General features: G+C 38.4%; 1 protein-coding gene across 9 annotated transcripts in view; it reads right to left on the bottom strand.

The window, feature by feature from the left end:
- Positions 1-16,487, bottom strand: part of LOC126362397 (uncharacterized) — a 335,074-nt gene that overhangs the window by 92,721 nt on the left and 225,866 nt on the right. For all 9 annotated transcript variants that reach the window (XM_050007876.1, XM_050007883.1, XM_050007882.1 and 6 more), the window contains 2 exons: positions 7,636-7,716; positions 2,392-2,545 (listed from right to left, as the gene is read on the bottom strand). In XM_050007876.1, coding sequence (XP_049863833.1) covers positions 2,392-2,545; positions 7,636-7,716 — 235 coding nt within the window. The remainder of the gene's footprint in view (positions 1-2,391; positions 2,546-7,635; positions 7,717-16,487) is intronic.

Genomic DNA, 16,487 nt, shown 5'->3' with positions numbered 1-16,487 from the left:
CTCCCATACTGCACTGCTACTGTTACTTGCAGTGTAGCTTAAGCTGCCAGACGCTGTAGTCGTGTGTGTGTGTGTGTGTGTGTGTGTGTGTGTGTGTGTGTGCGTGTCTGTCATCTATTTTCGACAAAGACCATGACAGCCAAACGCTTATATTGTGACAGTCTTTTTGTTGTGTCTATGTGCGACTCAGCAAGTTTAACCAAATATGATTACAGGCGAGTTACAGTCTACACTGCTTTCAAAACTTATACAATATGATGTGAAGGTGTCTTCAACATAACTGAAACTAGCTTATTTAATGCCGGTTTCTTGATACAATTTTATCTTCAAAAGGGAAATAATGTTTGGTGAGAAGAGGGATGGGCAAGGGAGGGCAATATCTAAGGAAAGAAATATGGTACTGGTAGGATGCAATTCGGTTGATTTAAAAAAGACCTTAATAGCCATTTGAAACAGTTTAAAAGCATGGCATTTTAAAAAGGTAACAATATCACCCAATGAAAACATGGTGAAGAAAAGCATGGATAAACAATTTTAAAAGAAAATCATGATGTTGCAATTATTGTTGATAAGTATACTTAAACTATTAAGCTTATATTATTGACCCTGAATAGCAAAAATGTATCATAACCATTCAATAAAATATCAAAACTTTAAATTTCTCTATTAATATAGGCTACAAAACATTTACCAGCAACTGAAGCAAAAGATCTTTGGTACTTTGAGCAATTCCACAAAATGAAAACAATTTTCAGATTCTTTGATCTCTCAAGAAATGAATACTGCAGACAATGTCAAAAATATTTTAAAAATCATTTAAGGCCTGGCCAGACAGGACCCAGCCTGGTAATGTGGCTCTGAGCTGCGGCGGCCAAGTTGCGTCACTGAAATACTCGTTATTGCATTCTCCTGTTGTGCAAATGGTGCTTTGACACAGTGGCCACCAGTCTGCCACTGTGGCCTGCATCCAATTGTCTGATACTACAGATTTGCCATTGCGGCTTGTGGATGTGCCTGCTGGCCCATTTATCTGCTGTGATTTTCATGTTGACTGCTGAGGCAGCAGTGACAGGAGGAACATCCCTCATACAGTGCTACAAATGGAAGCTGGTAATGAAAATCCAGCTGTTTTCATAGTGTGCTGCTCTATGTCTAATCTCCTGACTGCACCTAGTTGCTCTACCCTCTCTCCACAAAGCCTGCTGCTTTTGGCATACCATGCTGCTGCACGCCACAGGCATCTGCCATGACCTGAGCCATGCCACCAGACCTCATTCTGTCTGGTCAGGCATTTAGAGCTGAAATCAATATCACAGTTCCTGTCCCTATAACAAGATAAATGTGGCACACAATGAAAATTATGTGCAGCCATTTAGAAGGCATTGAAACAAAAACAGATTGTAAAAATGAATTTCAATGTAAAAGCCGTAACTACAATAATAAATTTTAGGAGGAAATTTTGGTTCATGTTTGTGTGTCTTCATATTTTGCACAAGCTCCTTCCAAAAACCATAAATAAAAGAAAACAATAAAGAAATTACAAATTGTAATGTTACATTAGGCACTGATGTCATCACTTTTGCACAGCCGTGATACACCAGTTGATTTACTTAAAAAAAATTAACAGTGTGACTCTATTATTTCTGAGCTATCTGCTTATTATCAGAGAGAAATCCACAAATTAGTGTAAACTCTACAATTTTCCATTTCCTCACGTGATAGCTTTTAAAGGTTTTCACAAATAACTGCAAACACTCACCTTTGTTGATGGTTCAATTTTTATTATGCCTAGTGATTCATTGTGGTACATAATTTTTTGTGATTAAATGTAGTATTTTGGAGGATATTTTGTAGAAATTACTTAGATCACACGACCAATCTGAACCCATTACTTAGAGTTATTAGCTAGGACACCTGAAACCAGCCATGATATAATAAAACTTCGACTATCATAAAATGTTATTGGTTGCAGTTATTTCAAAAACTTTATTCATCACAGTTGCAGTGTTCCACAACCATAATGGATAAAACGTTTAGAGCTTTTACATTTATTGCCAGTTTGGGTGCTTAGAATTAGGTACCTGAAATACTAATAAATGCAGTTATTTCTAAAAACTTTATTCATCACAGTTACAGTGTCCCACACCCATGATGGATAAAAGCTGTAGAGCTTTTACATTTATTACCATTTTTGGGTGCTTAGAATTAGGTACTTGAAATACTAATAATGTTTCGTATTTGTTACACCTGCTTCCACACAAAATAAAAAGCAATTCAGAATCACCAGTAATTTACAGAGCAGAAAACTCACTGTAATGAAGCAACTATCTATTTTTGTGTTTGTAGCATTGAATATGATACACATCTATATAACAATATTTTCTTACTGACCTTCAGCTTATTTTCACATTCTTCAACTGATGTAAGGTTTTGGTCCAGCTTTCTCAAACTTTCCACACCATTCTGATTGTCACCTGTTTTCAAACATCTACTTTTGTCGACTATTTCTATCAGTTCCTTTGTTTCCAAAAATTTTGTCTTATAACTGTAATAAATAATGATTCACATCAGAATGATAAACAACTAGATGAGATAGAATAATGACTCTTGCTATATTTTAATATGGACCTATTCATTAAAATCGGTGAACTTAGGGTTTGAGTTTTTGAAAACACTTTTGTTTGTCACTAAAATTTTTATTAAGTGAGGTAACGGACACTTGAAAGACAACTACAGTGGTGCAATATTTTACTATAATCAATAAAGAAGAGAGACCGAAGTATTAATAATTTTTAAAGATTAAAAAATTATTTGCAAGAAATGAGTAATGCTATAAAGGGAAGAAAAGAAAAAAAACACAAATATTTAAATAAAAGGGAATGACAAGCAAAGTTATAATGGAAAGAAACTAAATTCAAAAGTAAAATTCTATGTACAGACTTGACAGAAAATTCTAGGAGGTTCTCGTCTTACGTTCAGTAAATGGCTCCGGGATGATGATGGCATTGAAACAGAGGATGACACGTGTAAAGCTGAAATACTAAACACCTTTTTCCAAAGATGTTTCACACAGGAAGACCACACTGCAGTTCCTTTTCTAAATCCTCGCACAAACGAAAAAATGGCTGACATGGAAAAGCAACTTCAGTCACTCAACAGAGGACAGTCCACTGGACCTGATGGGATACCAATTTGATTCTACACAGAGTACGAGTAAGAACTTGCCCCCCTTCTAATAGCCATATACCGCAAGTCTCTAGAGGAATGGAAGGTTCCAAATGACTGGAAAAGAGCATAGGTAGTCCCAGTCTTCAAGAAGGGTCGTTGAGCAGATACGCAAAACTATAGACCTATATCTCTGATGTCTATCTGTTGTAGAATTTTAGAACATGTTTATTGCTCGTGTATCATGTCTTTTCTGGAAACCCAGAATCTGCACTGTAGGAATCAACATGGATTCCGGAAACAGCGATCGTGTGAGACCCAACTCGCTTTATTTGTTCATGAGACCCAGAAAATTTTAGATACAGGCTCCCAGGTAGATGCCATTTTCCCTGACTTTCAGAAGGCGTTCGATACAGTTCCACACTGTCGAATGATAAACAAAGTAAGAGCCTACGGAATATCAGACCAGCTGTGGGGCTGGATTGAAGAGTTTTTAGCAAACAGAACACAGCATGTTGTTCTCAATGGAGAGACATCTACAGACGTTAAAGTAACCTCTGGCGTGTCACAGGGGAGTGTTATGGGACCTTTGCTTTTCACAAAATATATAAATGACCGAGTAGATAGTGTCGGAATTTCCATGTGGCTTTTCGCGGATGATGCTGTAGATACAGAGAAGTTGCAGCATTAGAAAATTGCAGCGAAATGCAGGAAGATCTGCAGCGGATAGGCACTTGGTGCAGCGAGTGGCAACTGACCCTTAACATAGAGAAATGTAAGATATTGCTAATACATAGAAAGAAGGATCCTTTATTGTATGATTATATTATAGTGGAACAAACACTGGTAGGAGTTACTTCTGTAAAATATCTGGGAGTATGCGTGCGGGACAATTTGAAGTGGAATGATCATATAAAATTAATTGTTGGTAAGGCGGGTATCAGGTTGTGAATCATTGGGAGAGTCCTTAGAAAATGTAGTCCATCAACAAAGGAGGTGGCTTAAAAAAAACACTCGTTCGACCTATACTTGAATATTGCTCATCAGTGTGGGATCTGTACCAGATCAGGTTGATGGAGGAGATAGAGAAGATCCAAAGAAGAGCGGCGCATTTTGTCACAGGGTTATTTGGTAAGAGTGATAGCGTTACGGAGATGTTTAGCAAACTCAAGTGGCAGACTCTGCAAGAGAGGCGCTCTGCATCGCGGTGTAGCTTGCTGTCCAGGTTTCGAGAGGGTACGTTTCTGGATGAGGTATCAAACATATTGCTTCCCCCTACTTACACCTCCTGAGGAGATCATGAATGTAAAATTAGAGAGATTCGAGCGCGCAGGGAGGCTTTCCGGCAGTCACTCTTCTCGTGAACCATACGCGACTGGAACAGGAAAGGGAGGTAATGACAGTGGCACGTAAAGTGCCCTCCGACACATACCGTTGGGTGGCTTGCTGAGTATAAATGTAAATGTAGATAGAATCATTGAAAATCAATTGAGTGAAACAAAGAGAACATTTTACTGCACAAATTCTTGAACTGAATGTGAACTCTTGGTTAAAAACATAATTCTAAGATATATTAGGCAGATAATACAAAATCTTATGCAGATATTAAATCTTGCTTGAATTCACTGTCAACAATTTCACTCACCCAATCCCTCAATCAGCACTCTCATACTTACTTTTACCCCCATCTTGTATTCTTGACAGCTCATAACACAAATTAATAAACAATCCGTTTCCAATTTATATTTTATTTTTATTACATGAAACTATTGTGTCACGTGAGATTGGAATTTCTTCTGGCATATAAAATGTTCAGAAATCTTAAGAGAATGCAGCTGGGTGGCATCTTTAACAACTACCGATATTTCATTCCATTTGCACCTTCACCTATCAAAATGCAGGCATTATTGAAGATGCCACCCAGTTGGTTTCCCATAAGCAGCCTGAATTATAGTGTAATTAAGACAAGGTCATTGAGCTTGTAAGACAAGTAACAATTGCTGAGATTACATTTAGCAAGGGCAGTGTAACTGCAGCCAACACCACTGACACCATACAAAATGTCTGATGGAAATGCACTGGGTATTGCTAAGAAAAAGTATAATTTTTGGCAATTAGTTGTGATGGGCAAAATAACAAAACAGCTTGCCAACCAACTGACTAACAGAACGAAAATAGTACCCTCAGACTTTTTGCAGACGCTGCAGTTATCTATAATGAAGTACTGTAAAAAAAAAAAAAAAAGTGCACAAATACTCAGTCAGATCTAGGTAAGACTTCAATGTGATGTCAAGATGAGCAACTTGATTTAAATGTTCAGAAACATAAAATTTTGCACTTCACAAAATGAAAAAGAAATGTAGTATCCTATGACTACAGTATTAATGATTACAGTTGAAACTGATAAACTCATGCAAATACTTGGGTGTAAGACTTTGTAGATATACAAAATGAGACAATCACATAAGTCAGTCATAGGTAAAGCAAGTGGCAGACTTCGGTTTATTGGTAGAATACTACAGAAATGCAATCAGTCTACAAAGTAGACTGCTTACAAGTCACTTGCATGACCTGTGTCGTAGAATATAGCTCAAGAGTGTGGGACCTAAACCAAACAGGGATAACAGGGGATATTAAACATTTACACAGAAGGGCAGCAGAAATGTTCCTAGATTTATATGACCCATAGGTGAGTGTGTCAGAAGTCCAGAAGAGACAGAACTAGCAAATATTTCATGACTGATGCAAACTATTCCCAGAAAGCCTACCTGCAAAGTTTCCAGAACTTCAAAAGCTGACTTAAGAAATGTACTACAAGCCTCTAGATATTGTAGGTATTGTGAAGACATGATTATATTATTTACAGAATACACAGGGGTATTCAAGCAGTCATTCATCCCATGCTTCATACAGAATGGAATGGGAAGAAGCCCTAATAACTGGTACAATATGGGTGAACCCTCTGCAGTGCATTTCATAGAGGGTTGCAGAGTACGGATGTAGATGTAAAAATGCAAATAACAATCTGAAAGCAATTAAAGCAAAGCAATAGCATGCGTGTATTGGCAAAACTTTTAATAATCATTCCTAAAGGATTCCAGCAAATACACGTCAACTGCCTATGCTTCATTGTGCTGCTAACTTTATGGGGTGTAGAGGGACAGAGGTTCCAGCCACTGACGTCAATTGCAGCAGTCCCTACTAGCATGAGATGTCATGGCTGATCACCATGACCTACAAATATTACCTATGATCTCCATAATAATGTTGCTGTCTGGTGGCAGTAGAACTGTGCCCATTTCTAAGTCACTGCTTGCAAGGATATTGAAAGCAAATTTTTCATGAAACAACATATGTTCTCTTTCCTTACATTTCATACACCTTCTGCCCACTGATAGTCACCAGTTACACTTATTTTCTGTTTAATGGTGTGCAGTTAAGTATGTCCTAGTCACTGACTAAACACACTTCTTGATAGACTTATCAATTAATTTGATATTACCTATAATCTATTTGGCATTAATGTTCTACACTGCGAAATATCATTATGTCTTAATCAACTTATTAGTTCATTCTGCAATCATACAAGCACTGTGGGAAGAACGATCTTTTATATGTTGCATAGATGATAAAACCAAATGCACACATAAGTAATTCTGTACTTTTTTGTATTTCACTTCAGCAGTAACAAAATGCAGTACTAATGATAAAAATGATATTAAAGCCATGATGTGCAGCTTACAGGTCCATCCTTTCACTTAATATCAGGTATCCTACACATATGAATTTGCTTTTCACAGGCAATGTGGCTGCATGGTTTCAAAATGTAGTCATCAACATGAAACACACAAGCCTGAACAATGGTTTACAATAATTTTACACTGGCATTTTATGTTTAACACTGATGCCAACAAGTTTTTAATTTTACTGGAAAAATGGAACCCAGTCCAAATTGCATAGTGAAATTCTACTGCAACAAATAATTAATAAATTTCATTGATCAGTTGTGGCCATAAAGTATTGAATGTGCATGGAGACCACTTGGCAAATGGATTTTTGTAATTTTTTATGTTTGTAGTATATGAATCTCAGAACTGAAATATCGGTCAGCCAAAGCAGTTCAATGCAACTCTCAAAAGTCCTTGAGAAAATCAAATCTGAAGTTTTCTGAGGACGTGCAGATTGGTAATGGGATAATCAATGGATTGTTGGTTCGAATCTCAATCAAACGCTATCAACTGTGCCACATGGCATGTAGGTAAAAATGTCTTAAATGCAATGAATTAAACTTTCAACTTCAAAGTCAATTTTTTCAAGAATTTTTGAGAGTTGTATTTAACTGCTTTGGATGACTAAATACAAAAAAAATTACAACTGATTGCTAGAGGGTCTCATCATTAGACCAAAAACCCCAACTGAAATGAACACTTAACAGGATGAAATAATACAATTTAGCAAAATATTACTTACATCTCCAACTTCTTGAATTCGGAGTATTTGATATAATTCACCATTTGCTTACATAGCTCCAACATTTCATCTTTTGCTTTCCTGGAAATCAAGAATTTCTATTTTTTTAGTGCATCCAAATAATGCAATAAGCCTTCTTTCACAAAGTACATTAATACAAGTCTTGTAAATCAGTATGGTACCTTATCCAGAAAATAAATTTCTTTAATGAATCCTGGAATTCTACAATGTACATGACACTCTTAGCATGTGTCAAACTAAGATTGTTGTTTTGGCATCGAATACAAACCACTTGCATTTTTGTGACCATTGTAGAGGTATTAAGTGTTTATAATGTCAAAAACAAAGTAGCCATTTTAAACATATATATGCAAAACATGACAGCAGCAACCACTTACCATCTGAGTTTGGGAGGGGGATAAGGAGAGGCATAAATTCAAGGTTTTGTCTCATAATACAGTGATGACTTTTGCTGCTATCAATTTCCTGATTTCCTACACAGACTTCATCTGACTTCATTTACTATGACAATCACATTAATAAGAGAGACCACTGCACAAAAAGTAAAGGGCTACTTGCACATATAATGACGACAATGATTATAATTATAAAAATATTCTGTACAGATTACTTAGCTGGTATGGACACGTTAAGAGAATGGAGGAGAAAAGGATACCCAGGAGGATACACAAGGTGAAACTGGAAGGAAAGAGACCAACAGGAAGACCGAGAGACAGATGGCTAAAAGGAGTAGATGAATGTGTCCAGAAGAAAGGAGAAGACTGGACCAAGGTGAAGGCGGAGAGATGGTGGCAAGATAGAAGACAATAGAGAGGCCTATATTCCATACAGACCCGGCCAGAGGCTGGGAACTGTCCAGGATGATGATGACAGATTACTTAGCTGTTTTCTTAATCAAGTATCTATATGACAGTCACTGTCAAGCATTCATACAGCTGTTTTGACTATAGTACAATTAAAATTACTTGATGGTTCACACTTCACATGTTGGAGTTGAGTTCCTCCAACCAACATCATTCACAGTTGCTAAACCGCCACTACAATTGGTCAGTTCAATTCCAATTTCTTCTCCAGCTTTCTTGGTGTGTTTGGATCCCGAATAATGGGTCTGGCACTGTTATTTCAAATTTCACCACACATGATATCTACACCAACCCCCCCCCCCCCTCCCCCCAAACACACACAAAATGATGCGAAAGAAATACACAGATTTCATAGGCAGCACTAACTAAACACTACTGGAGATTTCCAAGGCGTGATTCAGTGTCACATATACAATTATCATAATCCTAGAGATCGGCTTACATTAGATAAGCTTTGTATGAAATTGCGTGAAGCCAAATTTTTGAAAGCTGCAATTCATCATTGCGACTGGTTCACCACAGTTATAAATATACCCATTTAGCCAAGTGTTGTGGCATAGTTCAATGGTTAGAATACAATCCTGACATGTAGAAGGGTGTAGAGTCAAATCTTGTCAAATATAGTGAATTTTTTTCATTCTTAGTTTTTAATTTCTAAATCTAATCAAAAGAGTTGATTATTATTTTTATTCAATTGATTGGATTAAATGTATTTTTTTAAATTTCTAGTACTTTGCCATGTAAGTTTCATTGCCATACTGACTTTTAGATTTGCTCTTATTTTTCTTCCTAACATAATTTTTTTGTTTGGAATCTATCTATGTTGCCTATAATCTGCAACCAAGTGACAATGAGGACTGCTCATTGGTTGGTAATGCAGCAGCTCGTGTATCCGGAGTGAGGATAGTTTTGTTAATCTTCTATGTCTACCCAACTATTACAACCATGATCTTCCAAAATACAAAAATTTTAATAATCTAGGTTTGCAAGTGGCATCAATTTGAAGAGAACCTGAGCTTTAGACAGCTGTATCCTACATCATCTTCATCAGGATCAGAGCTACTGACAGCCAGGGTTGGCATGGTTTTCCATTTATATAGGTCAGACAGCAGCACCGACAAACTGCCAGAGGAAATCTGAAATAATGCATACATTGTAAACCAAGATCAGCCATTTCAGATGTAGTACTGGCATCTTGCACCACCTGATGTTATTCAGCTCTCCAGTGTGCTGAAGCTGCCAGAAAGTTGCAAACCTACTCTTCCTGCACATGCATTATTCCAGCTCTCCTCTGGAAGTTTCAGATGTTGCTGAACTATCTATTCATGCGGAGCACCATGCTGAACCTGGAAATTAGTAGCTTTACTCATGATAGGGATGGGAAAGACATCTCATGAAAGCTGAAGTTGTTATTGTTGTTGTTGTTGTTGCGGTCTTCAGTCCAGAGACTGCAGTTCTCCATGCTACTCTATCCTGTGTAAGCTTCTTCATCTTCCAGTACCTAATGCAACCTACATCCTTCTGAATCTGCTTAGTGTATTCATCTCTTGGTCTCCCTCTACGATTTTTACCCACCACGCTGCTCTCCAATACTAAATTGGTGATCCCTTGATGCCTCAGAATATGCCCTCCCAACTGATCCCTTCTTCTAGTCAAGCTGTGCCACAAATTTCTCTTCTCTCCAATTCTATTCAATACCTCCTCATTAGTTATGTGATCTACCCATCTAATCTTCATAATTCTTCTGTAGCATCACATTCTGAAAGCTTCTATTCTCTTCTTGTCTAAACTATTTATTGTACACGTTTCACTTCCATACATGGCTGCACTCCATACAAATATTTTCAGAAACGACTTCCTGACATTTAAATCTATACTCGATGTTAACAAATTTCTCTTCTTCAGAAACATTTTCCTTGCCATTGCCAGTCTACATTTTATATCCTCTCTACTTTGACCATCATGAGTTATTTTGCTCCCCAAATGGCAAAACTCATTTACTACTTTAAGCATCTCATTTCCTAATTTAATTCCCACAGCATCACCCGATTAAATTCAACTACATTCCATTATCCTCGTTTTGCTTTTGTTGATGTTCATCTTATATCCTCATTTTTATTTCTTCTCCATGAAAGCTGAAGTATTGTGTTCAAAATGATGTGCTTTGAAAACCAAAAAGATTTTATTCAAAGTTTTCATTGCCTGTGCCAGTCTACTTCTGATACCTGCAGTGTTTCAGCCACCTGTGTAAGCCTGATTCTTAGGTGGGACAATTCTTTCATTTCTTCCACTACTGCATCATTCTCAATTTTAATGTTAAGCAAGTCATCATTCCCCTTTTTACTGATCTTTATCATTTTTGTCTTTGTTCTGCCTATCCTTAAGCTGTATCCATGCTAAGTATCCTTTCCATTCCTCTCAGCAAGTCTTTTGAACCTGCCATGCACCTGGCCAGAAAGACTAAGTTGTATGCAAACCTTGGCATTGATATTTATATTCACATGACTACTCTGCAATTCACAATTACGTGCCTGGCAGATGGTTCATCGAGCCACCTTCAGCCTTTTTCTCCACTGTTCCACTCTCTAACACATTGTTGGTAAAATGAACAATTTAATCTTTCCAGTGCAAGCTCTGATTTCTCTGATTTTTCACTCTGTAGGTGGGCACCATCAAAATATTTTCGCCTTCGTACCAGAGAGATGAAGATTGAAATTTCATGAAAAGATTTCACTGCAACGAAAAAGCCTTAAATCGTGTATCATACCCAAGAGACACTTTTCCCTATTTTATGAAAATTTCAAACAAGTTGCCCTTATTTGTATTCTTTCAATGCAATATGTCAATCCTACATGATTTGGATCCCATAATACTTAGCAGCACTCCAGAAGAGGCTAGACAAGCATGCAGTATGCTGTCTTTTTAGTAGACCTGTAGCATTTTGTGAATGTTCTGCCATTAAAATGCAGCCTTTGGTTCATTTTCTCAACACAATTATCTATGTCATTGTTCAAATTTAAGTAATTCATAATTGTAATCCCTAAGTATTTATGACGCAACCAAGATTTGTGTGATTCATCATGCAACCGAAATTTAAAGGATTTCTTTTCGTACTCATGTCGATTATCTCTCACTTCTCATTATTTAGTCAATTGAGATTTTTTGTACCATGCACATATCTTGTGTAAATCATTTTGCAAAAGATTTTGATCTCCTGATGACTTTACTACACTACTGATGACAGCATCACCTGCAGACAATCTAAGAGGGCTGCTCAGATGTCTCCTACATTGTTTACATAGATATCACTTTTATTTTACTTGATGGCTTTCCACCAATTATTATGAATTGTAACGTTGTTCACAGGAAGTCATGAATGCAGTTGAACAACTGAGATGATACTCCATATTCATGAAATCTGATTGATTGCATGGTATTGTATCGCATCAAAAGCCTCCTGGAAATACAGAAATATGGAATCAATTTGAGATCCCCTGTGAATTGCACTCATTACTTCGTATGAATAAAGAGCTAGTTGTGTTTTGCAAGAACGATATTTTCTGAATCTGTGTCATGTGTTAACAGATTGTTTTATTTGAGGTAATTCTTAATGTTCGAACGCAGTGTATGTCAATGTTCAAACACAGTATGTGTCCAAAATCCTATTGCAAATCTATGTCAGTGATATGGGTCTGTACTTCAGCAGACTACTCCTATTTCCTTTCTTGAGTATTGGTGTGATCTGTATAAGTTTCCGTTCCATTCTCTAGGTACAGATCTTTTGTTGAGCAAGGAGTTGTATATGATTGCTAAATACAGAGCTACTGTATCAGCATACTCTGAAAGGAACCTAACTGGTATACAATCTGGACTGGAGGACTGCTTTTATTAAGTGCTTTAAGGTGCTTCAGTACCCCAAGGGTATCTACTTCTAAGTTGCTCTTATTATCAGCTGTTCTAGATTCAAAATCTGGAAAATTTACTTCATCTTCCTTGATGTAGCAATTTCCAAAACCTCACTTTAGTGCCACTGTCATCTGTAACACTGCTATCAGGTAATGAAGGTGCTTACTGTGTCTTGCCGACCGTGTAAATTACATACGACCAGACTCGGATTTTCTGCCACAGTTTGAGACAGAGTTTAATTGTGGGAACTATTAAAAGCATCTCACATTCAAGTCCACACTTACTTTTAAACTCCAATATAACATGGCCAATCATCAACATTTTGTGTTCTTTTAAATTTTGCATACTTTTTTTGTTGCTGCTGTCACGGTCTCCTGACATGTTCTGTGTACTATTGTTGCTAAGAGGTCCACAATTTTTTGATGACTTTTGTGTTTCATGGACTTTAAACACGAACATTTGGCGACATATCTGAGGTAGATGGTATTCACCACCAACTGTAATTGTATGAGTGGGGTACCTAAGTTTTTCAGGACTGCCACAAGTCACAATAAGTATGATTTACTGACTAGTTTTGTTCTATAGTATTACAAAAGCATCATCAGACTCTCTGGAATTTACACTGCCAGCACCAGAGATCCAGTTGGTTGTACAACAGTGTTTGCTATGTCCATGAATGTTCTGTAAAAGGAATAACCTCTACCACTACTAACTCGTAGAAACTACTTTATTTCACTACATCATAAACTCTTCACTACCACCTGTATGTAATTTATTCTTCCTGAACACCATTAGCATCTTCGGAAAAATTTTGGTTGAACTTGTCTCCAGCTTCAGTCAGCTTTCAATCTCAGCAACGATTTGAGCACTAGTTATTTCCCAACACAGCTATGACAATTTAAAACTACAATAGCAATTACTGCTAGATCTACCCTATCCTGTGTTTGTCCTGCACCATTTGAAACTCAAGCCCCTCCTGCACTTCCCTAAGACCCTCTAACCTAAAAAGTCACCCACTACCAGTTTCCCAAGTGTAACAGACTCCTGATATATTAAACGGAACTTGAAACACCATCACTCAATGGTGCAAATCAAGGAATCTGCAGCCTACAGGGCAACAGAACTGTCTGAGCCTCTGATTCAGATCCTCTGTTTGGCTGTGTTCCAAAGGTCCACAGCCGGTTCTGTTGTCGATGCTACAGACAGTGAGATCCGCCTTAATCTTGCAAGCACGACTGGCACTCGTTTCCACTTCAGATAGGTGCCTAAAATAACATAGGATCTTTTCTGGTCCAAAGTGACAGATATTATGAGAACCAACATGAGCCACCCACTTGCAATTGGCTGGCTGCACCCTCTGCTTTTTATAGCATACGGAAGCACCTGTTCCACATCTGGGATGACTCTCCTAGTACGCACACAGAGTGCTAACTGGACTTCTTCCTCTGCTTGGCACAGGGTGCACCAATGACTCCTGGCGTCTGGGTTCCGAGGTCATCCTCAGTTCTTACAGGCAGTTGGCGGAATTGGTGAAGGCGGAAAGCCTCGCTCGTGGGGTGGAATCAAAGCTAACTATTTGTAGTATTGTTCCCAGAACCGAGCACGGTCCTCTGGTTTGGAGCCGAGTGGAAGGCTTAAACCAGAGGCTCAGACGATTCTGCAGAGATATGGGGTGCAAATTTCTCGACCTCTGTTATCGGGTGGAGAAATGTAGGATCCCCCTGAATAGGTCAGGCGTGCACTACACGCCGGAAGCGGCTACAAGGGTAGCGGAGTACGTGTGGAGTGTACATGGTTTTTTTTTAGGTTAGAGAAATCCCTCCCTAGGCCCGACATGACACCTCCTGAGACGCGGCAAGGTAGGAGTAGGCAAAACGCAACAGGGAATAACAATATTAATGTGCTAATAGTAAACTGCAGGAATGTCTATAGAAAGGTACCAGAACTGCTCTCATTAATAAACAGTCACAACGCCCATATAGTACTAGGGACAGAAAGTTGGCTGAAACCAGACATAAACAGTAATGACATCCTAAACTCATATTGCAATGTATACCGCAGAGACAGGCTGGACAGTGAAGGGGGAGGCATGTTTATATCGATAAGAAGTGCAATAGTATCGAAGGAAATTGACGAAGATCCGAAATGCGAAATAATTTGGGTGATGGTCACGGTTAAAGCAGGCTCAGACATGGTAATTGGAAGTCTCTATAGGCCCCCTGGCTCAGCAGCTGTTGTGGCTGAGCACCTAAAGGATAATTTGGAAAATATTTCGAGTAGATTTCCCCACCATGTTATAGTTGTGGGTGGAGATTTTAATTTCCCGGATATAGACTGGGAGACTCAAACGTTCATAACGGGTGGCAGGGACAAAGAAGCCAGTGAAATTTTTTTAAGTGCTTTATCTGAAAACCACCTTGAGCAGTTAAACAGAGAACCGACTCGTGGCGATAACATATTAGACCTTCTGGTGACAAACAGACCCTTGAAACAGTTAACGCAGAACAGGGAATCAACAATCATAAAGCGGTTACTGCATCGATGATTTCAGCCGTAAATAGAGATATTAAAAAAAGGTAGCAAGATTTTTCTGTTTAGCAAAAGTGACAAAAAGCAGATTACAGAGTACCTGACGTCTCAATACAAAAGTTTTGTCTCAAGTACAGATAGTGTTGAGGATCAGTGGACAAAGTTCAAAAACATCGGCCAATATGCGATAGATGAGTATGTGCCAAGCAAGATCATGAGAGATGGAAAAGAGCCACCGTGGTGCAACTACTGCGTTAGAAAACTGCTGCGAAAGCAAAGAGAACTTCACAGCAAACATAAACATAGCCAAAACCTTGCAGACAAACAAAAATTACGTGAAGCGAAATGTAGTGTGAGGACGGCTATGTGAGAGGCATTCAATGAATTCGAAAGTAAAGTTCTATGTGCTGACTTGGCAGAAAATCCTAAGAAATTTTGGTCTTATGTCAAAGCGGTAGGTGGATCAAAACAGAATGTCCAGACACTCTGTGACCAAAATGGTACTGAAACAGAGGATGACAGACTAAAGGCCAAAATACAAAATGTCTTTTTCCAAAGATGTTTCACAGAGGAAGACTGCACTGCAGTTCCTTCTCTAGATTGTCGCACAAATGACAAAATGGTAGACATCAAAATAGACGACAGAGGGATAGAGAAACAATTAAAATCTCTCAAAAGAGGAAAGGCCGCTGGACCTGATGGGGTACCAGTTCGATTTTACACAGAGTACGCGAAGGAACTTGCCCCCCTTCTTGCAGCGGTGTACTGTAGGTCTCTAGAAGAGCGTAGCATTCCAAAGGATTGGAAAAGGGCACAGGTCATCCCCATTTTCAAGAAGGGACACCGAACAGATGTGCAGAACTATAGACCTATATCTCTAACGTCAATCAGTTGTAGAATTTTGGAACACGTATTATGTTCGAGTATAATGACTTTTCTGGAGACTAGAAATGTACTCTGTAGCAATCAGCATGGGTTTCGAAAAAGACGGTCGTGTGAAACCCAGCTCGCACTATTCGTCCACGAGACTCAGAGGGCCATAGACATGGGTTTACAGGTAGATGCCGTGTTTCTTGAATTCTGCAAGACGTTCGATACAGTTCCACACAGTCGTTTAATGAACAAAGTAATAGCACATGGACTATCAGACCAATTGTGTGATTGGATTGAAGAGTTCCCAGATAACAGAACACATCATGTCATTCTCAATGGAGAGAAGTCTTCTGAAGTAAGAGTGATTTCAGGTGTGCCATAGGGGAGTGTCGCAGGACCGTTTCTATTCACAATATACATAAATGACCTCGTGGATGACATCAGAAGTTCACTGAGGCTTTTTGCGGATGATGCTATGGTGTATCGAGAGGTTGTAACAATGGAAAATTGTACTGAAATGCAGGAGGATCTGCAGCGAATTGACGCATGGTGAAGGGAATGACAATTGAATCTCAATGTAGCCGAGTGTAATGTGCTGCGAATACATAGAAAGATAGATCCCTTATCATTTACCTACAAAATAGCAGGTCAGCAAATGGA

This window comes from Schistocerca gregaria, chromosome 1 (genome assembly GCF_023897955.1).
Source record: "Schistocerca gregaria isolate iqSchGreg1 chromosome 1, iqSchGreg1.2, whole genome shotgun sequence".
Taxonomy (NCBI): domain Eukaryota; kingdom Metazoa; phylum Arthropoda; class Insecta; order Orthoptera; family Acrididae; genus Schistocerca; species Schistocerca gregaria.
This window is presented reverse-complemented; position numbering and strand designations above follow the sequence as displayed.